Raw genomic sequence first — 25,275 nt, 5'->3', positions numbered from 1 at the left:
ATGGAGTTGCCCAGTTGTCATGGAATTGTAAATGTTTCCTTTTTTCTGAACTTTAAGGACTTTTCACCCATGTTGCTTTAGACTGAAAGTTCATTCTAATAAATGGACCTCATGGTGAGATTTTTTTCCTCAACTGCTGTTTCCAAGGTCAATAATGAACTTTCAATCTCAGCTCAGAAAAATGGACATCTGTGCACCAACAGTGCAATTCCATGACAAGCGGGCAGCTCATTTTGCTGAGAAAAGATCATGTGATACGACTGAAAGCTCCAGAACAGCTGCTAAACGGCCCTTGTGGTGAGATTGTTTTTAATGGACAAACTTGTTTTCTCCCTCAGTCACACATCAACATCCCAACCCTTCTTACATCTGATGTACTCGCTGGGCAGTCACTGGTCAATGCTTTCAGTTATCAAACTGGAACAATGTGACTATGTTATATAGCGCCAAATCACAACAAAAGTCATCTCAGGCCACTAAATCACATCATAGTTCAGACTGATCTGCCATACCTGACATGATCAACCATTTCTCTGCTCTTTCCCAGAGTCTTGAAAACTGAACTTGTGACTTGTAAGCTTAAACTGGAATCATGTTTTTCCGAAGATACACGTAAACATCCCTGCAAATCTATGCAGAGAAGGGTGTTATGGGTAGCTGTAGGTCGCAGAGGCTCACAGAAGCACCAAAGTGCACGCCTTCCAAATATCAACAACACTTAGCGTAGACCTGCACATCAAGCAAGTTGGTTGCAGGATTCAATGGCTGCGAGGAGGTGGGTCCACAACGGAGATGAAAACAAATGTATATGTGTTACATACAAGTATAATAGAAAAGACCCCCTTGCATGTGTGCCTACGTGCAGCCCGGAGAACCATAATTCCACCTTTACTTGGCGAGGTTTACTTCAAATGCTCATATTGCTGTAACCCTAGACTCTTCTGTAAGGGATGAATAGATCTGACAAAACAATGGAAATGGTCTGGCACAGCCTCGCTCATGAGTCACTGCTTGAGCTTTACTTATCAATGGCAGGTACCATGTATGTGTCGTCCACAAATATAGTCAGATTTTGGAATAGTCCAGTATCAGCAGTTGGGAGGGAACGTTACTTTTCCTCTAAGGCTGGTTTAACTGGTCTCTTCTCTCCCCTGCAGATGACATGGAAGCCATTCCCGTCAAGCAGTTCATCAAACACGTCTCTGAACTCTACTCAAATAACCAACATGGGTTCTCTGAAGATTTTGAGGTAAGCAGTAAAATGTTACTCTGTCAAATGTCAAACCAAACAATACTGGAATTAACCATACTTCACTTTGTCATTTTTTCCAGTGTGAAGCTACTTAACACTTAAAACAGAGCTGCAATTAGTTAGTTTGCATCTGGCATTTCTTGTAATCTACCACTTGACATCACCTAGTACCAGCCAATAACAGATACAGTAGACAGCACCTGCTCTTTCACTACATTTTGGAAGCAACACCTGCACATGACCATGCCTGCCATCAGATACTGAGGGTCAGGTGCAGATAAACTAATGAAAGAATGTATAAGAGCAGGTGTACAAAGATCTTGGCACAGTCCATTGTGTCAATTAAAAGAGGAGAAGTGGCCATTGTCTTTATTCCCACTGTATTTCTACAGTTTAAGATCTAACCAGTATGTTATTCACAGTACATCAATATGTATGCAGAAAACTCTTATTTAGCTATATGGCTTATCTCATTTTTCAGAAGTGTTCCTCATATGTATATAATCCTGCAGTGGAAGAAAATATGGGCTCTCTACTGTCTAAATACACTCCCACACCAAATAAATATTGAACTCAGAGATAGTAAGAGATAATGAAGACAAAAAAGGCTACATACTGAATGATTATGGTTATCTCAGAGAAAACGAGAGGGACATTTCAGCGATGGGCAATTTAGTTTAGTTATAACCCTCGCATGCATCATTACACCAGCCAAAGCTCTCTCCGTGATTGTGGGCTGTGAAAATTCTTGCTGTGTCCCTTTTCTCTCTTCTTTTGCTTTGTTTCCAGCTTTTCCTCCAGGCTCTCTACATTCCTAGTTCATACTCTTTCTAGAAAGTGGCTGGACCCCCTGAATGAGTTACTTAATTGGAAAAACAGAGCCCTTCACACACCACATAGCACAATGAGTCCCTTCCCCCCTCTGCCCTGGTTTAGGCTTGATGGACACTGGAAGTGCTTTAGGAAGGGAGCTCTCTCTCAAATGAAATTATCCCCCCTGCTACATCCTCACTATCCCGGCTGCCCCAATTTTTCCTCCTGTGACAGAGGAACTCCCGGAGGCTGAAGGCATCAATCATCATGATTTAGTCCCATCTACATATGTCATCATTGTTACCCAACTAAATAATCAAAAGTAGCAGTAAATACTCGAGAGTTTGAAGAAAATACTTCATACATATAGCATTATACACGCTGTACAATTAATCCTCCCTTCGTGAAGGTTATAATGTTCAGAGAAGTGTGTTAAAGAGGTGTACCTTCATTGATGCAGTAAGGTGAATAAATGAGTGGAGAATCATAACAAATGAAGATGCTTCTATAGAGGTTGGGGGCATGTTAATGGGGAATATGGAGACATCCTCCTCAGTGAGAGGGGAAAAAGTAGATATGATCCAGATCACATGTTAAAGCTGTAAACAGGTCTATGCAGTTTTTTTCTTTCGTTTGACACCCATCTGTACATGTGTTTGCTCTCATACCATATACAAGCACTGTCAAATGTACATTCCAGCCTGTTTGGAGCAGGGTCATGAAGCTAGGTTGCATCACTATGTTGTCTTGAAAGGGCAGTACATGACAGTATACGTACCTTACTGAATTTCAGTACACATTGACTCTCTCGTGTTCTAAGATAGCACCAGAAATGGAACCTGTTTATGGTGTGTGTGTGTGTGTGTGTGTGTGTGTGTGTGTGTGTGTGTGTGTGTGTGTGTGTGTGTGTGTGTGTGTGTGTGTCTCTGTGTGTGTGTCTGTGTCTGTGTGCATGCAAATATCAGTGCTTGTGTGTTCTTACATGTGTTCAAATGTTTGCACATATGTGTGAATATACGTGCCAGTTCATGCACCATCTGCTGATCATATCACCTGTCTGTGTGACATCATCTCCAGTCCTATCCTGTCTCTTCCCATCATACCTACAACCTGATCCACTCACACATATTCACGTGAATCACTACATCCAAAATAAATCCCAATCCCAATTAGAATGACGAATCCATGTTTAATAGTGCTAAAACAAGGCGATCAGCCTGTAAAGTCCCAGAGGAAATGAGACCGAAGGGTCAGAGCCAAATCCAGCGCCTGCGTTCCCTGTTGGCCATGCTGAGCTAGCAGCCAACAGCTGTTTGCTTGGCAGGAACTCGACATTAAACACTGACATATATTCACAGGCTGCTAAACCCGGCATTGCTCTATGTCATTTTTAGGACTGTAAGCGACAGCCATGAGGCAGTATCCACGTAGGAGAATAATTATGGAAAAAATAGAGGAAGTAAACAAGAAAAGATCTCCAGGGTGAATCCTGTAATTGATTTTCAGTCTAAATTCACTGTAGCTGTTTCTTTCCAGCATGTTGTACTATGCCCTCAAGTCAAGAAAATAAATTAAGGGATGTAGCTTATTTAAGCACAAGCTATGAAGAGAGGAACACTTGCTGTACTAAAAGAGAAAGGGAGAGAATGAGAGGGTGAGGAAGTTGGAATCAGCCTGAACAGGTAGAACAAGGAGAGCAGCTTTTGTGCAAGAGAAGTAGACCATTTCAAAGCTATGACAGCAACGTTTGGTGGATGTGAGACACCCAAAAATACATTATCCATCAACAACAAAATACCTTTTTAATAAATTATGAGAAGTAATATGTAGGCTACATTTGGACAGTAAGAAATGCAAATCCTTCAGAAGACCTACTGAATTACAAGTGTTTTGCTTTTGAAATCTAAAGCACAGGCACCAGCCCCTACAGGCTGCAATGTTTATTACACCCCGCTGTACAAAACTGGCAATTAAGTTCTTTTGGTTAGTTAAATCAAAGTGGTTGATCCTCTGCAGAGCATGAATGTGTCTACTGAAAATGCAATTTTTTTTTCTGCAATTAGATTGAGCTCTCATGTGTGCTAAGTTGGCATTTAGTCTTGAGGGTGATGTCACAGCAAAGCCAAAATGGAAAGAGTTTGTCCTCCAGGGAGAATGAATGTGTAAAGTAAATTTGAAAGCAATCTGCCCATACATAGAGGTAGAAATTTTAATGTGATTGAGGTACTATATAAAAGTTCAGGATGTTGCAAAAAAAAGAGGATTCCATGGGAACCGTGAATATCCAAACTAAATATCATGAAAATCAAGTCATTTTTGAGATCTTGCCACAACACAATACAACAACAGTGTTCCTGATTCGTGACTTGTGTGTGTGTGTGTGTGTGTGTGTGTGTGTGTGTGTGTGTGTGTCTTTCCCCAGGAGGTTCAACGCTGCACTGCAGATATGAAGATCACATCGGAGCACTCCAACCACCCTGACAACAAGCACAAGAACAGATACATCAACATAGTGGCTTGTAAGTGAACAAAAGCAGGACTATACACTCAGATATACACATAACAGGTTAACAGGTCAGCAATATAGCTATGGGCTAGATCTTGCCTTGCATCAAAAGTAATCAATAAAATCTTAAAATCGATTCGCAATCTAACCAGTAACCAGTGCAGATGTGCTGAGATTGGGGTAATATTGTCTCTATGTTTGGTGCCAGTTAAAATCCTTGCTGGGGCATTTTGAACAAGCTAGAGACGTGAGAGTGATTTTTGACTGAGGCAGACGTACAAAGAGTAGCAATCATCATCATTTCAAACATGTCACAGCTCTGACAGGGACTCAACTCTTACTTTTCTTTCCTAACTTTCAGCTGGTTTACCCTAAACCTGATAAATTATCAATATATCCTGCACTGACATTATGTTCAGAGTGATTTCATCCAACTGGACACTCTTGTAGCAACCAATGCTAATTGTGTACTGTGTATTTTGAGTAATTGTGGTTGAAACACAAATTATTCCAAAATGTGTTCCTGTTACAAGTTTAATCATTTGGACTTATTTTGATGATTTAAACCAGCCAATAGATAAGGCTCATTGTTTTCAGTTTTATTGATTTTACTGAAAAACACCTGGATATTTAAAAGGAGCAGATTGCTCCTTATTTTGGTGTTAAAAGTTTCTTTCCATGGTAGTTTCCTGTAAAGGAGGTTTACATGAGCAAGGACAGCTCAGAAAATGCTACCAGGAATAGCATGTGAAGAGCAAAAAGAAAATTAAAAAAAAAAAAGTCATAGCATCACAAAATTCCAAAGTGCTCTTTCTCTCTGGGGAGCATAAATGTACTCAGCAAATGTCACAGTAACTAGCCATGCAAGATCCTAGTGGAGCAGGTGGAAATGATGGTGTATGGATGGTTCTAGAGGAAAGGCAACTGTATTACCAAAAAATCTGTAGGGTTCCTCTGCTGGGAATCATGAATATCAACAGCAAATCAGTTACCTTGCTGATGATTCGTCCAAATTGTTGTGCAAAAAGGAAAAGTTATGTAATTACCCATAAAATAGATAATTCCCTGGTAGGTGTGAATTTTCCTCTGTAGATTTTGAGAAATGTATTAGTGGTAGTTTGGCCCTAATAGTGGCACAAGAGGAAAGGTCATGGTGTCATAAATCAATATATAATATATATAATCATACCATTTATCACTGAACATTTGGTTAGCATTGGCCAGATATTTCTATGATACCAACATCACTGTCCTTGGGCTTTAGCAGAGTACTAGCAGAGCAAAAATTTCCCACAAATATCACACACGTTTGGTGCCTAACTCCATCAATCTTTAATAAATATTTCACATGTCTCATACAGCCATTGGCTGTGGATTACTGGCTGGAAGTAGCTTAGTCTTGTGTTTATTGGAGTGTATGCTGGAAGCAAAGGGCAGGTGCCATGCTGTTTAGCTATCAGTAAAAGGCCACACAACCCAGTTTGACCATTGTTTCAAAGACAAAGGTTAATGTGCTTACTGTTTGGAAGCAGGTGTCTTGGCATGGCACCAAACTAACAACATTACATGGACAGCATTGTGTTAGGGTTAGTGCCTTCAGTCACACAAACACACTCAATGCTTTACTGCTCTGTGTTTCCTCCTCAGATGACCACAGCAGGGTGAAGCTGAGGCCGCTGGCTGCCAAGGACTCCAAACACACCGACTACATCAACGCAAACTATGTGGATGTGAGTGCTTCCACTGGGACATCTCAATTACAGATCTGAGTCTGTGTGTGGGCTTGATAAGAGGAATCATTTTAGAGATGATGACTGCAAGAACAAAATAAAGAATCCAGAGATATGTCTTTATATAATATAATTAATGATTAGAAGGATTGTTGTCGTTTACTAATATGCATTCTGTATGCCACATATTGCCAAACTAGTGCTCTGTCTCTTTCATTTATCCATTAGGGTTATAATAAGCCTAAAGCTTACATCGCAGCCCAGGGACCTCTCAAGTCCACCTTCGAGGATTTCTGGAGGATGGTGTGGGAGCAGAATACAGGCATCATCGTGATGATCACCAACTTAGTGGAGAAAGGCCGGGTATGTGCTATAACAAAGATGTTGACAGTCAGCCCTTTGGATGTATAAAACAAGGTTCATATATGTCTGACAACCTATAACTGTACATTACAATTTATGAATGTGTGGCATAAAGAATTAAGCCTCCGCACATTTTCATTTTCATAAAACACTTTAGTGTAGTTTTTGCAACTGTAGCATCCTGTTGTTAAAGCTAAATTTGCAGGTTAATGGAAGGATGCTCCTTTCAAGGGATGCTGGGAACTTTATCCCAAATAGACAGCCTGACAGAGGGCATGATCCTCTTGAAAGCATCCGTTCCAGCTGATAGTCCTTACTGTTGTAGTTTTGGCTAATGTACAGTATATAGTTTAGGGTAACATAACATTGTGATTTAGGTCCAGCCTGAAACTGACAGTGTAAAGCAGTAATTAGGATATCTAAACTTGGCCAAAATGAATAAAATACCCCTTTAAGGTCTGCTTTGGCATCAAGGTGTCATTCACAAGTATTAATAAACCTAGTGTAAATAAGACCATTATGGTGTTTTTTTATGTTGAGAATGGCTTCTCAATGGGCAGTACGGGCATCCAGCATGGTCATCTGCTGTTATATCACATGCAGTCAAGAGTTCAACACATTTTGTGTGTGTGAATTGTATTGTGATGTTTACTGTTGTACTGTGAAGAGCCTTCTTCTGAGAGGCCTGGGTTTCTGTACTTCTAGAAATGAATGTATTTTATTCACTTAATCACACCTCACAACTGTGCCTTTCAGGAGGTTTATAATTCTGCACTAAATTTCAACTGTCACAAAAACAGTACACATACAGTATTTGGTCTCTTTCATGGGAAAAGTGATACATTGAGTAAAATGTTTCCAGGCTCAACATAGTACCTTAAAACTCATTCTTAAAGCCATAACAACTTTATGTGCAGCACAATTTGTTGAACAGTGTAGTGATTTGACTCATATGTGTGTGTGCTTGTTGTACAGAGAAAATGTGACCAGTACTGGCCAACAGAGAACAGTGAAGAGTATGGCAACATGGTCGTCACACTGAAAAGCACTAAAGTTCATGCCTGCTACACTGTTCGCCATTTCACACTGCGCAACACTAAAGTCAAAAAGGTGAGAATGGATGAGAAGAAGCTGAATTCCTTCTTGTCTGGACAGGAAGGAGTTCTAGTTTCAATGTTTGATGCTTAACTCAGGAAGTGATGTTATGCTTTCTAATCAGCAGTTTTCTATTTCTTAATATTATTTATGTATATAACGCCAAATCACAACAGAAGTTATCTCAGGGCACTTTTCACACAGAGCAGGTCTAGACTGTTGTTAAAAACATTTCTTCTTAATGACCATTAAACAATAGAGACCAGAGCCGAAGTATCAAAATTTAACAGAATTTATTTTCTTGTACAAGAAGGAGCGTTTCACAATGCAACATACAGGGCTCCTAGTGGAGCGCTTATAACAGGGTTTTATACACCTTAAGTGGGTGTTACAGTTCTTTTCTTAATCTATCAAATACAGACTTATAGATAACGTCATGTCTGTTTTCAGTTCTCCTGTCCAGGAGCCATCCTGCCCAACTGACCCCCAGATGACATGTCTCACCCTGTCTCCAACGAATTTTAATTTCTACATCTTCCTCTTTACAAATATAATGCTGAACTTCTTTTAACCGTAGCTGATAAGTCTGCTGATGTTGCAGACTTGCAGTACAAGACAAGAACAATTCATTATGATCTAGATAAAATAGTACCATCACTCATACACAGTGTAATCATAATTTTTATAACAACTGTACTCTTTCTAGCTGCACCTGTGGGAATCAGTTAGTTATAGCAAGGTGTATACTTACTTGATTCACATTATTTATTTATTTTTTTCTCAAATCAACAGCCTCTCAGAACCCATATTCCCTTTAATCTGCTACTGTTGTGATCTGCCACTAACAATGTATAGTACTGACCAAATGATAGTGTCAGTCAGTCTTGAGTTTTTGTTCCACTTCATTTAGTTTCATTAATATGTTTCTGGATAAATGCAAAAACATAACCATATTTTAGAATTTAGAATGCTTTTTAACATACTCAAAGATGCTTTACACAACAAGTTGATGCTAATTGTGCATTCCTTGTCTCCCTCCTTCGATACTGCCACCACCATCTTGTCTTTCATTTATCCCCAACCCAACAAACATCTCTTCCCTTCTCTCTTTACTTCCATCCAGGGTGGGAAGGGGAACCCGAAGACGCGTGCCCAGAGTGAACGCACAGTGCTCCAGTACCATTACACCCAGTGGCCAGACATGGGTGTCCCAGAGTACACCCTGCCTGTCCTCACCTTTGTCCGCAGGTCCTCAGCCGCCCAGATGCCTGAAATGGGACCCATGCTTGTCCACTGCAGGTAACGCCTGTCTGTTGCTTTCACTTCACTGTAATTCAGATCCCTGCATCAATATGGTCCCCTATGACATGCAACTTTCACCTAAATTAATTAGACTGTTTCTTCATTAGACTACAGTATGTCTTCATTATGTGTATTTGAACTGATTTCTCTCTACATGATTAAAAGACTTACTTAAAACCTTTTGAAATAACTAGGGAACCAGTCCTGGTGCCAGAGGAAAGTAACTGGCAGGGCATTTTGGTTTTCATGGAAAGGCCGAGAAATGTGAATGCTTCTTGTTGATGACACCAATTAATTTGCATAATGTCATATAAAAAGGACCAGACGAATATATACTGTGTTGAACATATGATAATTTACGACTTTAGGAGGACACCTATATTCCTGTTTTCAACACACACATTTCCCTCAGAGTCACCAAATAACACAGTCGGTGGTTAAACCGAAACAGGTATTTTGGGTTAACCAAGCCTCTTAGAAACAGAAAGAGACGACAGTTTTAATGCTGTTTTAATGTCTGTACATTAAAATGGCGTTGATGATGATTTCTCATGGGAGGGCCAAATTCCTGGGTGGGTGGGCCATTCTGTGTCCATTTGATTTTGTATAGATTCTCAAATATTTCAGGCGCAGAGGGGACCAGTCCTTTATTGGAAACAGGCTTACAGTATATTAAAAACAGACATTTATTCCTAATTTCCCTACTTCATGCAAACCTCTGTGTTTACCTGTTGTTCAATATAATGTACATTTCACATCACATATCAGTCAAGACAACAATAGAGTTGTGTCATACTCACCACTCAGCTTTTCTCAGTTTCTCAGTTATAAATCACCAATTTGCCATTTTCTCAATAGCAATTAAGCTACTAACACTGACTGAACACTTCCTGTAAAGATGTTTCACATTAAAGTCTTACAGGAACTCAACTGGCATACTCTCTCTTTTTCTGTAGCTTTTTGATATAAAAAATCTGCAGGAACTTTAAAGTAGCTTAACAGCGGTTGGGAAAAAATGGTAAACAATTGAAAATGATTAGTGAATAAAAATAGTATTCATGTTAGAAAGAGAACCTGAGAGCAGCAGAGTAGTGAACATGACATGACTCTGTTGTACTGATGGAATAAGTGCTGTAGAAAAGTACACTATGGTGAATTTAGCATGTGAACTGTTATATTACAGATAATTCCCAACCCCATGTTTTTTAGCTGGCCTTTATTTGTTTGTGCTGGCCACACTGATTTGATTTCATGACTATTCATTTTATGAGACTCTGCCATTATTTGAATATCGGATATTGTTTGAAAATTTACAGTATGTCTGTAAAGAACACAAATGTAAAAATGCTCCAGTCATATGTATTTCCACTTATCACTGATACACAGAGATGTCACATAGCTATTTGTAGCTGATAAGATAACACCCACACCTTCTGTCTTTTACACTTACAGCTACAATTACTACAACTGCAGATCTAAGCAGAAACCTGCAGTCACAGTTGCCAGCTTGTATTTAAGGGCATTTTAATGTAAGGCAGGCAGGGAAATTACTGGTTTGGTCATTGTCCACTGCCCATGGCCAATGGGGGAATGAGTATGAAGCTCTCTGCTATCATCTGCACTGTGATGGTTGATAATAACTTGTCATACTGCCTCGCTGCTGTGGCTGCTGACATACCACTCATTATTACCACTTTGTACCGGCACACATGTACAGACATCATTATGCAGGAAACAGAGCAGACAAAGGCACAATCACATTTACCTTACTGCTTTAAAACCACAGGAAACTAAACTACTGAATTAGTAAGAACAGTATTGGTGCTGATTGTATTTGTGGCCATGCAGAGACCTTTCCTAACTGTTCCTTTAATTATATCATCTGTATTTCTTGCTTCATTTTCTTTATCTGTTCTGAGTGGTTAAAATTGTTTTGTCACAGATGAGGAAAACATCCAAATATGGAATACAGTTCCTGTAGGGATATTACGTATTTAGCTTGTGAGTATGGAAGTTTATTCAAAGCACGAACAAAAAGGAAGAAGGGACACCCGCACACTGTCTTCACTTGCTCAATAAAGATCCTTTAATATATACGACGTTTCAGTCAAAGACCTTCTTCAGGTATATGCTGACAAATGGAATAAACATCTTTATATATAAAAGACAGGGTTCACAGTGACCAATTAACACAAACATTTCATGAAAAGGTCCATTTTGCTGTCAGATAGAGTTTGCATGTAATTGATACAAACTGCTAAAACTGGGACATGAGACTTTGAAGAGAAAGTCTGCATAAACATGCAGACAATTCTGTCCCCACCTGCTATCAAAAGGTATTTTGCACTTATAAATCTATTGCTAAACACTCCACAAAGGTGACTCCCACATTGATTAGTGTTGAAATTTGTTTTGTGCTTGCAAAATAGGTTTTTATAGTGAGCTTGTATATGGTGGGAAGGAAAGAGACACTTTTACTAGAAAGTCAATAAAAATGTAAGGGATTGTGGTATTACACCCACTGCTTCTGCAAGTATGCCGTGGATAGCAGTGAATCAGCAATGGGCAATAGTGTGCCTTGATGTCATAGGTGTTTAAGTGTGTGTAATCATGGTGTGACAGGTTCAGGTCTGTCTACCTCATCTCCTGTCAGCTTTCTTCTTCTTTATGTCAGCACACTAATACAAGCATAAAACGCCCAAACAACCATGTCATAGCCATTCAAGTGCATTATTTCCTAGATATAATACATTTATCTCATGAAGTCCTTTGGCTTGTCCTGTTGGTTCTCACTGTTGTTGTATTGTGTTGCAGTGCTGGAGTGGGTCGGACAGGGACATACATCGTCATCGACAGTATGCTGCAGCAGATCAAAGACAAGAGCACAGTTAATGTACTCGCCTTCCTCAAACACATACGCACCCAACGCAACTACCTTGTCCAGACTGAGGTTTGTATGTGTATGCCTATGTGTGCACCGAAATGTGTGTGAGCAATGTGTTGGGCAAATGCAGCTTTTATGTTATGAGAGCAGGGACAATGAACTCATTCATGCACTTCACTGTTTCCTCTGGTGAGTTTAGCGTCTTTAATAGTAGCCAAACACAGTGCCATATGTCAAACCTATCTTAATGGGTCAATGTGTGTCATCCAACCCTCCTGTAGACACTACAGGTCAGATTATGGAATCACCAAATTCTAACGGGTTTGCATTATATTACCTAAAGTGGACATTTTATTTTGGCTACCAAAATAGAAAATTGGAATGGAATTGTTTTAAGTCAATTTTGTGTTAATGGGGATTCATTAAAGGTGAAGGTGTTTTTTTCCTGAGCATAGCAGTAAAGGAAAGGGCAGGGGGTCACCAAAAACATTAGAATTTATCCTCCAGGGGACCATGAATATCCACAGTGAAAATATGGTTGTGTAGCTACACTGTAGTACTGTAATTTGTGCCATTTTATGAATCATAGTGTTTGTCAAGTTTTTCTGATACTGATGCTTAAAGAAAGCTCTTGGTCATAACAGTAGGAATCATCCTTTGGGGACGGTGAATATCCACAGTCAGTAGTTGTGGAGATCCAGTATCTTTGGACTGATCGACCAACAGTAAGACTGGAAAGAAAGACAATGTGAACAATAATGGTCAGAACCCACTTGGAATATAGTTTTTTTCGCAAAAAAGTTACGCTGTCACTCACAGTTAATAACAAAACTACCATAGAAGACCCGATCAAACAAATCTACCATTGTAAAAAAAATAAACCTCCATTGTTTTGTGACCAAAGTAATAACTTCAGTAATATCCTTTGTTAAGTGTTAAATCTGTCTTTTGTGGCAGCAGCTCCTGTTAAGTTTATCTACTCTACGCTCTACTGAATTCTGTTCAGTCTGTTTTTCTGTTGCATTAACTGACGACCAACTCCAGTGACCATTTCGCTTTAAGCTAAACACATCTTAAAAAATATCATTGATCCATTTTGAGAGCTATGCAAAATATGCAAAAGAAAGCCAATGAAACCAATGGTTTAGGCATGCCAACCCCAGAATGAGACTTTATGTCTGCACACCCACACTGATCTTCCACAGCAGCTGTTAAACACTCCTCTTGTTTTCTGTCCACCAGGAGCAGTACATCTTCATCCACGATGCCTTGATGGAAGCCATCTTGGGGAAGGAGACAGAAGTGGCGGCCAGCCAGCTTCACAGCTACTTCAACAACATCACAACACCAGGACACAGCGGCCGCACACATGTGGAGAAACAGTTCAAGGTGAAGGGACAAATGAGAATCAGTTTTCATCTCATGTGACAGTTAGTATATTTAGTCACATAAAATACAAGTACACCAGTGGCATATTTGGTAATGAGTAAGATCTAGTTAGCTTACAAGCTGTATAAGCTTTATATTACTAGCTTATTACTTTTAGCTTACTATTAGCTTACTAGTTCAGTTATATATACAAAACATTTAAATAAGATCTTGAAATGTGTATAATAACGATAATCAAGTTCAGACGAATACAACAAATACTTCTACCATTTAAAGACATGTAGGTATCAGAGCAAAAATACATACATTTTACATTACATAAGAGAAGAACACCATATAATCAAGTAAAAAAAACAATATTAAATTATGTTTTGAATATGTATTTTGTTTATGTATTAGTGTTTTTATTTTGAATACAAAATCTAATTTTTGGTTTTGTTCCTGCTTCATAGCTAGCTTGACGCTAACAGCTGTTGGCTAGCTTAAACTGAACCTGGGCTGTGTTGCGTTCAGAGATCTTAGCTGGCATGTATGAACTGAACACAGCAGGCAGGTCCATGTTTTATTTCCGTCCCTGTTTGTAAAACTGAGCATTAATTTATGGATATTCTCAGTAAATGTCCAGCCCAATTTAACCCCTGATCATAACATTAAGTAACTAATTAATTTATAACAATGTAAATAAAAATCATAACAGAAACAGAATGGAAGGTGCTTATTATCAAAGGCCTGGGATTCAGGGCAAAAAAAAAACCAAACATGATGGAAAACTCCTCCAGGAAAAACAAATCTGTAGTTTTCTGCACAGAACAAATTATAGGTTTTCAATGAAAATCACAATACAATATTGATTTGTTTTGATATAACATTTTTTTTGATCAATTTGTAAAGATTTCTTATCATGCAGCCCTGCTTTGTGTTGGTTGTATGTAGAATGAGGTTGGGAGGTAATTGGATCTTGTTATTTCATCACATGTGCCACAATAAAGTCCAAAGTCTGGACTAGATGGAGTGAGTGTGCAAAACAAAAGCTTCCTTTGTTATGGTAATTCATTTATGCCTTCATGACAGGATTTGAATTTAGTCATTGTTTGTAGCTCTTGTGTTTTCCTTCTGGTCTTTGTGGTTGTTGCCCAACTTCTTTGAGCTAGTTTGGTTGCTGTGTTTTCTGTTCTTAGTGGGAGATTTTCTATTGTGAGCAGCTTTCTGTTTTATCTGCAGGTTTTGTTATAGAATCCCTCTGACAAGGCTGAAGTCCTTCAGAGATGATGATCTGATGCTAATGTGTTTACTTTTGCTGTTCAATAAGGGGTTAACCACACAGATTTTTCACAAATGTACCATACCTGGCACATAATAGGCCCTCATGATTTAGAGTAAATATTTGTACAAGTTTATCCTGAGCTAAAGGTAGCCTATTATTAGTCAACAGTCTGACATATGGGAAGTGTGCTTGTTTACTTAGCAGGAGTTCACCTAGATAAGAGGATCAGTTTCATCTCAGTGTGTGCATAGCATCATGTGTTCAGCTCTCGTTTGTTTACTGTCTTTTTCGCATGTTGTGTGTGTGTATTTAACACATGTAGATATATAAAATGAGTAGCTTAATGAGCAGTTAGCTTATGCACTGGATCACTGGAGATGTTTTACTGAGAAACAAGGGTTAAAGGTACCCTATGGAGTTTTTTTACACTTATATTTACATTAATTGTTTTTTCACCAAAAAGCCCTGTGAAAACCTTTGCAAAGCCAATTTTTTGAATATTTTGAAACCTGCATTGTTTACATATGTCTTTGTAGTTAGCAGTCCTCTTCCCTACTTTTTGCTGTTACATATATTATATACTAACTGTCAATCAGTCCAATAGTGTGAAACCATCAGCAGAAATGTATATTGCGTTGCCTGTATGCATGTGAGTGTTCATTTGAGTCCTCATGCATAGAAAGGAGATACAATCGAAACAGGGAACCGCTCAAAAACGATTGCTCCATAGACTGTGTTAAAAAATTCCACAAGGTGCCTTTAGGATAAGGGGAAAGATAAATGGATGGGGTAAAGACATTGGATAAGATGAAAAGCAAGCATATGTTGCAAAATCTTTTAGTTGCACAAAATCAAAAAGCTTGGTTGTGTTTAGTTAGTTTGCAATTCAATGTGTGAGAAATTCTAACACTCCCTCCCTTGATCTTTTATGTTTCAGCTCGTTACACAGTGCAATGCCAGATTCATGGAGTGCTTCAACGCTCAGAAGGAGTGCAACAAAGAGAAAAATCGAAACTCCTCTGTGGTGCCATGTAAGTGTAACATGACATGTAAAAACGTATTAAATTTGAAATGAAATTGCCTCCAGCAGCAATAACCAAGCAGCAGAAAATACTAACTTCCAGCAAAAACAGCTGCAATTAGAAACCATTCACATTACTACACTCGGTGAATAGATTGTCTGTGAGTTTACAGCATTCACATTGTAGAAGCATGCTACATAGAAAATCAATAAACAGCACAAGTAAGCAGGTAAAAAAGTGATCAACTCTTCAAAGTTGACATACAGAACCTAAAACTTTCCTAATAACTGGTTGTGTGACCATACATTTCCAGGACTTGCTGTAATGTTTAACTTACAAAATGTTATACTGATACACAACATAAAGGCTATTTAATCAGATACCCCCAACATGTGCTATCGGTTTTAAAAATGTGAACAAGAAGGACAGCCCTGTGTGTGCAACTTAAGTATAAGAATATTTTTTATTAGAAAAGCTCATTAGCTACAATAAAGTGTACTGCTCTATTGTTTACAGACTGTCTGGTCTCAGTATCATTATTCAGCTACTCTCCGTTATCTACAGCGGTTACATGATCTGTTGACAGTCACTGGCTGTTCCACAGTTCTCTGAATCACCAGCCAAGAATTACCAAGAACTGTCAACACTCAACCAGTAACAGCAAAGAATGAATGAATGCACACAGAGTGAGCTGTCATTGTGATTGCTCTGTTCTAATAAACCATTCTCTCTCTCTCTCTCTATCTGTGAGCAGCGGAGCGAGCGAGGGTCGGCCTAGCACCTTTGCCCGGCATGAAAGGCACCGATTACATTAACGCCTCTTACATCATGGTCAGCACTTCCATTTCTTCTGTCAATCATTGATCTCTCTACTCTCTGCTTAATGTTTTAACTCAGTGCGGGTTACATCAAGTCAACATGACTGTGCACTCTCTCATCTAGAATAATGATGTCCAAATGCCCAATTTTTTCCTCCCAGCTCAACATTGATATCTTTAAACTCTACACGGGTCATACTTAGTATCCAAAACATCAAGTGAATCAGGATGAAATGTGGAAATTTAGGTGTGCTATAACAAAATGAGGGACTCTACCTCTAACCAGGGATACTCCAGCAATTTAGGATCGCAGTTTGAGGACTTGCTAAGGACAAATGTAAAAAAAAAGAGAGTGAAACCCTAGCTCAGCCAATAGCTGACTAGCTAGTTCAGTATCCTGCTTTCACCAGCAGATGCCAGGTTTCACACAGATTTGAATCAAGCCTCAAAGCTCTCTTTAGTTCTTTAAAATGCAAGCAGATCCCAAATGTTCAAATAACCATATGATAATGAGCTTGTGATTTACTCAGCAGTGTTACATTTTTCAAGTCTGTCTTAAAACAATACTCTGGTGCACAAATGAACATAGACACAGGTTTTGGTTGCTGTAATCATTCCTCCTCTTCATAGTGGCTATTAAAAGATCCTTTTAATGTAAGTGATGGACAAAATCCACAGTCCTCCTTGTGTGCCAGAAGGTATTCCAAATCTTATCTGAAGCTATTATGAGGCTTCAGCAGTTAATTAGTCAAATCATCTTCCAATGTAACAGTCTTTTCAGTATAAAAAAATGTGGACAGTATGTGCAACAATACACCAACAAGAATATGTGTTAAAACTGTGTTTTTAATTTGAACCTGAATCCAAGTCAGTCATTGGTTGTGTAATTGGTGTGTGTGTCATTTTCCCACTGACATGTTGTTTTTACAGGGTTACTACCGCAGTAATGAGTTCATAATTACCCAGCATCCTCTGCCCCACACCACAAAAGACTTCTGGAGAATGATCTGGGACCATAATGCACAAATCATTATTATGCTGCCTGCCAACCATGGACTGGTAGGAAACACACACAAACACACAAACATACACGCACGCACACATGTACGCACACATATCAGATCATGGTCACTTTTAGGGACATAACACTCCATCTGTTTCCTGGAGACTTACCCTAACCATAAGCACTACTTGCCAAGACCTAACCTTAACTGCTGACCCAAAAATCAGCTTTTTCCCAATTGGGGACATGATTTTTGTCCCCAGTTGGACAAGCAGTCCCCCAAGCAGACACACTCACACACACACACACCTTCATGAGCAAGAGTTCCATTCTGTGTCATTGTGGTTAGTAGCATAAGTCATACCCATGCAAACATGTGCTTGTGGGTCACACCCATACACACGCATGCATGTTCATAAGCATGCTTAAGCTTGACATCTGCTTGTGGGTCCTGTGTGCTTTCTGCAGGGTTTCCGTGGGACAGCAGGACTTCTACATTGTGTTGTTGGGATTTTAAGACCTATGGAGTAAAGACGAGTTTGCGTAAACTGCAAATCTATCTCACACAGGTTTTATGTGCCATAGTCATTTCAGCATTGCATGATGATGGATTTTGCTCCATATAAACTCAGACAATCTATATAGAAATTGCAGGATCAGAACTGAGGGGATGCAGAAGCACCAAGTTTAACATTTAAAGTGCTGCCTGTCACACCTTAAACCGGATTGGAAGTGAAAGTGACATGACCAGAACCAGACAGGACTGAGAAACAAGCCTGTAACTGAAAGCTTGGGTCACATCTGAGCTTGACTTTCTGGTGTATTTTGTAAATTCTTGATCATGGGATCTCTTTGATTGGTAGCACATCCAACTAATACAAATTCCGAGACTCGATGGGTTATGTATTCCATAGGTGTGAAACAGTAAGAGATCATTTCACAAATCGGGGACTGCAAGACAACTGTTGATGTTCAAATTTGTTGTTTTTCCTCTTATTGTTGTCATTACATTAGTTATTTACACACTGAAAATGGAAATTGCAGTCCAAATGTTGCACTGAGTGAAGCTTTTCCTCACCTGTGTAAATAGAAAACATACTACAGTAATACTGTGTCCTGTGATACATGGTTAAGTGAACACAGTAGTGAAACAGTCTCTTCTTCAGGCAGAGGATGAGTTTGTGTACTGGCCCAGCAGAGAGGAGGCCATGAACTGCGAGGCGTTCACTGTCACCCTCATCAGTAAAGACCGACTCTGTCTGTCCAACGAGGAGCAGATCAGCATCCACGACTTCATCCTGGAAGCTACACAGGTTGCTCAGTGTGTGTGTGTATGTGTGAGAGAGAGAGAAACGGAGAACTGCATGTACTAATTAAATAAGTATGATCACACTGAAATGCTCATGTAGTGAAACAACAGAAGGACATATTAGTTATGGGCTTCACCATTTTGTACTAATAGGAAAAGCATTTCCAGATTTTACACCGGCAGGGAGAGATTGGTAAATGTAGTCTACGTTTTGAGGGTGAGTGAGAACAGAGCACCGAGTGTGATCGATGTTTGGAGCCTCCAGAGGAACTGCATCTGTAGAGTTGAACAAGCAACAAGAGTTTCCTTGCTCACTATCTTCAAAGCTGCTTGCTCTCAGTTTTTATATCCCTTGTGTGTAAATTTCATGTGGGCGAAGAGAAAACTCCTCTGGATTTGACCGGGAAGTGAGGCATCATCCTTTTAGTCTCCAGCTTCTAAGTAACATCAGGCAATATTCCAAAAAGATTCATAAACTACTGACAGCCCCCAGCAAATGAACAGAGCAACATTCCGTTCTAACAGGGCTCTTTGTCAGGCCTTTTGCCTTCTGTTTGTGTTTAGATCCAGCACCTGTAGACATTTTTTGGATGTGTATGCCCTACACTCTGTCTTTAATATTCCACTGTTGCCCATCAGCTTTCTTGTTTGTCTTAAAGGGTTTCACTGGCGATTTCCTACATTTTTCTTACTGTCAACAAATCTCATGTGCACAGTCAAACCAACAATGAACTACTACTAACTAATAAGTATTGTGTGTGTATGCAAAGCCTGATATATCTTATTCTTCTGTGCTGTAGACCTCCATTGTGCAAAAACTGTTAAAAACACGTTGTTGAGTCACACCACTGCACTGACTTTGTACTACATGATAAAGTTCTCAAAGAAAAGTACAATGTCAAGAGACTGTGACAGGTAGCACAACAAGCTAGCAAAGCCATGTAAACAGACTGTGTTTCCACGCATGCACAGTGGTGGTTTACTATCGCTATTTTTACTCTTTGGAGCCATTTCTAAATAGGTTTTGGTAACCACTGTCCCAATGGATGAAGAAACAGAGAAGAAGCAGCGGTGTGGCTCATTGATTTGTTTTTAATAGTTTTTGGACAACAACGGAGGTCTACAGCACAGAGGAATAAGATATATCAGGCTTTGCATTCACACACAATACATGTTAGTAGATCAGTTCATTGTTGGTTTGGCTGTGCACATGAGATTTATTCACAATCAGAAAAATATAGAAAATTGGCAGCCTTATGCTTTAAAGACTTTAACTGTGAAATGAGCAACAGCAGATGTGTTTGCCAGGAATGGATCTATTGTCTCCTTATCAGAATGTTCCATGTCTTTCATATCTTTACTTGCAGATTGGTTGCAATTTCTGCTTATACAATACTTTTATCATTATTGAGCTTCCATAGTCCATATTTTGCCTCATTTGTTCAGGTACACAAACCTCACAATGTCAGCTGAAAGCTTAAAGAAGACCAATGATGTCTCATAATGAAATTTTAGTTGACATGAGAACGACTTCTGAAATATTCTAACAAAATATGAACTTCTTTAAACCTTCTCATAGTCACTGAGTCAGCAGTCTCTGTCTTGAATGTGAATATAAATGTTAGAAAAGGAAAAAACATTTTTGATAGAACATTTTATTTAAATAGAATTTTACCAAAATGAATTTGTCAGCTGTTGGAACCATAAGAGACCTCAATCTGATTAGTTTGCTTCACACTCCTGAGTTGAAGATGAATGTGGAAACCTTTCATTTAACTTCCTCTGTAAGTAACTTGTGTCTCTCTGTGTTGCTGTCTTTCGTCCTGTCTCACCCTCTGTCTGACTACTAGGATGACTATGTATTAGAAGTGCGTCACTTTCAGTGCCCCAAGTGGCCGAACCCTGACGCACCCATCAGCAGCACCTTCGAGCTCATCAATGTCATTAAGGAGGAGGCGGCCATCCGCGACGGACCAACCATCGTCCATGATGAGTCAGTCTGATTCTTTTGCTCTTTATTCTGTCAATACATCAAAACATGAGTTCATTTCTAAGTTGATACAGCTAATTATTATGTGTCAGATTGGAAAGGCTAAAGGAAAATGACAGCAGATGACATTGTACTTTATTGGTCCTGTTGGCATATTAAATTATAGTTGGAAATGATCAAATGAGGGGAACTAAAGCACTTGCTGTTGATCTTTAATGTATTTCCGTGTCGACTGGTTTATTCATCAGTCTTTGGCAAGAGTCAAATAGGCTGTTCTCATACAAAAATATAGGATAATCAAGCATGTGTGTACTCACAAGATGGTAGTAAAACGTACTTCTCCCTTTAAAATCCCTACTAATTTTTAGTCAACAAACACAACAGCTGAACAAAGACTTTGCTTAAATAAAACACAGTCTAAAAATTTGGCAAATTATGATTTATGTGAAAATTTTGAAAAACCAGCTCAGCAGCTCTGGCTGGCAAACTGGAAGAAATGGTGATAAACATGCTGGTAAAAAAAAAAAATTCTTCCAGTCTGTCAGCTAGTTTTACTGAGGTATCTTATCCCTATTTCAGTGTCAACTTTTGATACTTGATACATTTTAGCCTGTAATCAAAAAGTCTTCAGTTCGGATGGCGACACCTGATCTCAGACAGAATGTTGACACCATGATGACTTGAATCTTTGCTGACAGACTTTTTATTTTAATTAAATTGCTGCATGATTAAAATGAAACTGAATACCATGTCATATTGATTTTGAGATTATACTATTCTTATTATTCCTAATATTAATTTTGTGTCCACTGTGCATACAGAGACACTGGCAGCATAACTGTAAAAAGAGGAAAGGCACATATTGCTTTACTTACAAACAGCCATCTCCATTACAACAAGTGACAGCCCCTCCAGCCCCGACTCCCCCACCCACCCACAGATACTCCCACAAACTGCCCAATTAAACATAATGAAAGTGTCTTTAGTATTGACACACATTAGTGTTCTTGAACGACACTCTAATCCAGCAGCTATGCTCATGTTTATTCATTAGAATAATGAAGATTTCTTGTCGCATCCTGAAGAAGAAAAGTGACTAATTGAGCACTTCATCTGGTTGCTATGGCACAGCCAGCTCGCAGGCACCTAAGAGATTGTCAGTTAAAACTCGTCCTAATTGTCTGCACACTCATTATTCAGCCAGGCAGGGGTTGTTAGCAGCGGTTTCTGTGGTGCTCCTGACAGGGCTGCTAATGGAAGAGGAGACCCTTTACATTGTAAAGGGAACCCAGCGTTCTCTAGAGAGCCTCACACCGGGCTGAGCTGTCATCCTCAGGTGGATTCACACACTAATAAATCTTTAATCTCAGAGGTGACATCCATGATTTAGGACGGTTTTCACTCCCAGCCTGAGATGCTGTCAAGGACATCTCGTCTACACAGTGCTTCCAGATCAGGAGGTTTTTGGGTCCAGAGAATGATTTTCCTGTGGCCATTGGGTATAATCTCAGAGATTCAGTCAGGGGAGGCAGCAGCAGTAAGATCTTTGGTGAAATGTTGAAAAGAGGAAAATGGCAGCCATACCACAGATATGTCCTCCTGGGGGGATCAGAGACTGACCCTGAGTAATGGTGGTCAGTGAAAGTGCAGCAGTATATCCTGCAGTGACAGAAAGCACTTACACTTACAAGTTTGTCAGTTTTGCAAAATACAGTGAAAGCTACCAGGAAACTAACAAGAAAAATGACACAGGCACCCATAACATTTTTACAAATCTTTAGTGATAATCAATCAAGATATTACTACAGAACGGTTCAAGGTTGTAAAAACTATTTCACCATTTATACACACAAATACAGCAGAAAATGTTAGAAACTGAACTATAATGCTGCCTATTTACATATAAAATGATTTGATCCCAATTGGTTTTTGTGGCTTTTTCAATGAAAGTACATCATGTATGCCTGTAAATCACTGACAATATTATTTTATGGTGTACAGACATAAATAAGATACTGTTATTCACCGATGAATTGACAGTCTCCAGAGTGTTAAATCTTTCTGATGGTGTTTGATCATTGGTGGACAACCTTGATTAGGAATTATACTTGTTAATGACACCAAAAGAAGTGTAAGAATCTGGTGAAACACATATACACACATACAGACAGGTGACAACTAAAACTAAAAGCCTCAATAAAGGAAGAATAAAATGATGTGTATCATAGCAGATCTCAACAGAACTTTGGAGCCACGTGCTTTCCACCATCAAAACACCAAATGAATGAATATGTTTTGGAACAATACTGCGACTAATATCATTGGGCATGTTATTTAAAAAAAACATTGATGTTGGTCGCAAGTTTTTACTAAATGTCCTATTCTTCTCCACAACAGTGGGTCATTTATATGCAGTCTTTCTGTGCACACAATACTGTTTAAAGGCATTTTGCTATACTGATGATAATGTAAACCATAAAATGTAAAAAGCAGTTAGATGACATTAAACGGAGCAACCGTGAGTGGTTTCCCTCATACTGTGATTTCCACCTACAAATAGGCCCAACAGTACATTTTGTTTGGTGTAATTTTGGATGCTCCATTAGCTTTTCCTCTAATGACACCTTTAAACAGAATAGAGAAAATGTAATAACTTCATGAGCTTTCTACTTGTGCCCAAAATGGCAAAATCTGTACACTGAACTAGTGCAGGAGATACATTTATTATATTATTACTGAAGGCATGCAAGCTAACCCCAAACCCTGTGTGTGTGTGTGTGTGTGTGTGTGTGTGTGTGTGTGTGTGTGTGTGTGTGATCAGGTTGGGAGCAGTGTCCGCCGGCATGTTATGTGCTCTCACCACCCTGTCTCAGCAGCTGGAAAGTGAAGGTGCCGTTGATGTCTATCAAGTGGCCAAGATGATCAACCTCATGAGGCCAGGAGTCTTTACTGACATTGTGAGTCTTGACACCTGCAATGTAGATGATCTCCTGTGATCCCAGTTTAACTTTACTTCTTAACAATCCCTTGATAGAAGATGTGCAAAGAGTGTAGGAAAAGAGCGAAATGTGATATTTTTCATAATGTCACAGGTCAGAGTGGATTATCCTTCATATACCATGGCTGATTGCCACCAATCAAAATAAAAAAAAGACTTAAGCATCAACCTGAGAGCAAATTTGCTGGCTTCCATGACGGTCTATGCTACAGTGTGTGGTTGTTGATGGTATTTTTTCAAATGTCAGTTTGTTAGAATTATGCTGAGTTTGAGAAGAAAAAACAACATTTATTCTGGTATGGTAAAGCATGCTGCTCATTTATTGTTCTCACCTGATCTCCTCTCTGTCTTTCTTCTCTTTGGCTGTCTTTGTCTCTGTCTGTCTGTGTGTGTGAACCGGTCCCCAGGATCAGTATCAGTACCTATACAAAGCTCTGCTCAGCCTCGTCAGCACCAAGGAGAGCGTCTCGGGTCCTCTGGCCAGGAACATTAATGGGACCATGGCGTCCATGTCAGACCAGTCCGACCAGGCAGAGAGCATGGAGTCACTGGTCTGAGAGGCCCTTCAGGGGCCAGAGCTGAGCTGAGGGCGTCCTGTGGGTCCAAACACCCTGCGAGCTCCCTGAGCCCATGAAAGAGGCACTTAACTTTGTAAACCGTCAAGGAACTATTGTGGACAAGACTTTTTGAGGCCTTTTTTGCCAGACTCTTGGTTAAAATGAATAACCTGATTACTTTTTTACACTGAAAAGTTTTTGATATTTATTTTTTTCGCCATTTTATGTCTTAATGTTCTCCTACTGAAGGGTTTGCACCTGCGTGTTTAAGTTTCACAACGGCGCCGTAGGCAACGAGAAACACTTTTCTGTCTTTTCTTGTTTGCACTATATAATGTCAGTGTTACTGCCTATACTACAGCTGACTCACTTGGCGTTTTTTTTCCACTCAAGCTCTGATTTTTTTTGACATTCCACAGCTTTGGCCCTTATTAAACCAACTGCTTCTGTGAAGGACATTGTTCTGCCTGCCACGTATCGTTGATTTAAGACAGTGGAGGGAGGAAGGCATGAACTCGTCTCCGCCTCAGTAACAAAATGCTGTTTGACTTCAGCTCAGCGTAACCTCCTCCTCTTCCCTGCTCATCTATACTACTCATATTACCACTCATTTATCACGAGAACCAAGATCTTGGAACCTATTGCCACAGACAAGTAGCTCTTGTTTTACAAAATTAATTTCCTCTTCACCTTTTTTTTTTTTTTTTGCCTTGTTTTGATGTCACTCTCCCTCTTATTAGTGAGTCACATCCATGTTAGAAATCCTAAGGTGGTGTAATAACTGCTACTGTGAACTTTTATTATTTCTTTGTATAATTCATATTATGCTTTTTAATATATGGAAATACTGTATGTATACATATATAAATATATCCTTATCATAATAACTTTGTGATTTTTGTACATGTCCTTTGTGGCCTCTCGTCTCAGGCCAGTTGATTTTCACTGCGTCCGATAGTTTACCACTCCAGTATTCACAG

The 25,275-nt window shown here is 39.3% G+C and overlaps 1 protein-coding gene across 1 annotated transcript in view; it reads left to right on the top strand.

The window, feature by feature from the left end:
* ptprga (protein tyrosine phosphatase receptor type Ga) overlaps positions 1 to 25,017 on the top strand; it is a 483,716-nt gene extending 458,699 nt beyond the window's left edge. The window contains exons 15-29 of the mRNA XM_067588517.1: positions 1,158 to 1,249; positions 4,488 to 4,584; positions 6,219 to 6,301; positions 6,530 to 6,664; positions 7,640 to 7,774; positions 8,883 to 9,058; positions 11,876 to 12,011; positions 13,188 to 13,334; positions 15,536 to 15,629; positions 16,375 to 16,451; positions 17,369 to 17,497; positions 18,608 to 18,754; positions 20,601 to 20,743; positions 23,562 to 23,697; positions 24,146 to 25,017. Coding sequence (XP_067444618.1) covers positions 1,158 to 1,249; positions 4,488 to 4,584; positions 6,219 to 6,301; positions 6,530 to 6,664; positions 7,640 to 7,774; positions 8,883 to 9,058; positions 11,876 to 12,011; positions 13,188 to 13,334; positions 15,536 to 15,629; positions 16,375 to 16,451; positions 17,369 to 17,497; positions 18,608 to 18,754; positions 20,601 to 20,743; positions 23,562 to 23,697; positions 24,146 to 24,295 — 1,877 coding nt within the window. The 3' untranslated portion in view covers positions 24,296 to 25,017. The remainder of the gene's footprint in view (positions 1 to 1,157; positions 1,250 to 4,487; positions 4,585 to 6,218; positions 6,302 to 6,529; positions 6,665 to 7,639; positions 7,775 to 8,882; positions 9,059 to 11,875; positions 12,012 to 13,187; positions 13,335 to 15,535; positions 15,630 to 16,374; positions 16,452 to 17,368; positions 17,498 to 18,607; positions 18,755 to 20,600; positions 20,744 to 23,561; positions 23,698 to 24,145) is intronic.
* Positions 25,018 to 25,275: the final 258 nt, after the last annotated feature.

This window comes from Thunnus thynnus, chromosome 4 (genome assembly GCF_963924715.1).
Source record: "Thunnus thynnus chromosome 4, fThuThy2.1, whole genome shotgun sequence".
NCBI classification, from domain to species: Eukaryota; Metazoa; Chordata; class Actinopteri; order Scombriformes; family Scombridae; genus Thunnus; species Thunnus thynnus.
This window is presented reverse-complemented; position numbering and strand designations above follow the sequence as displayed.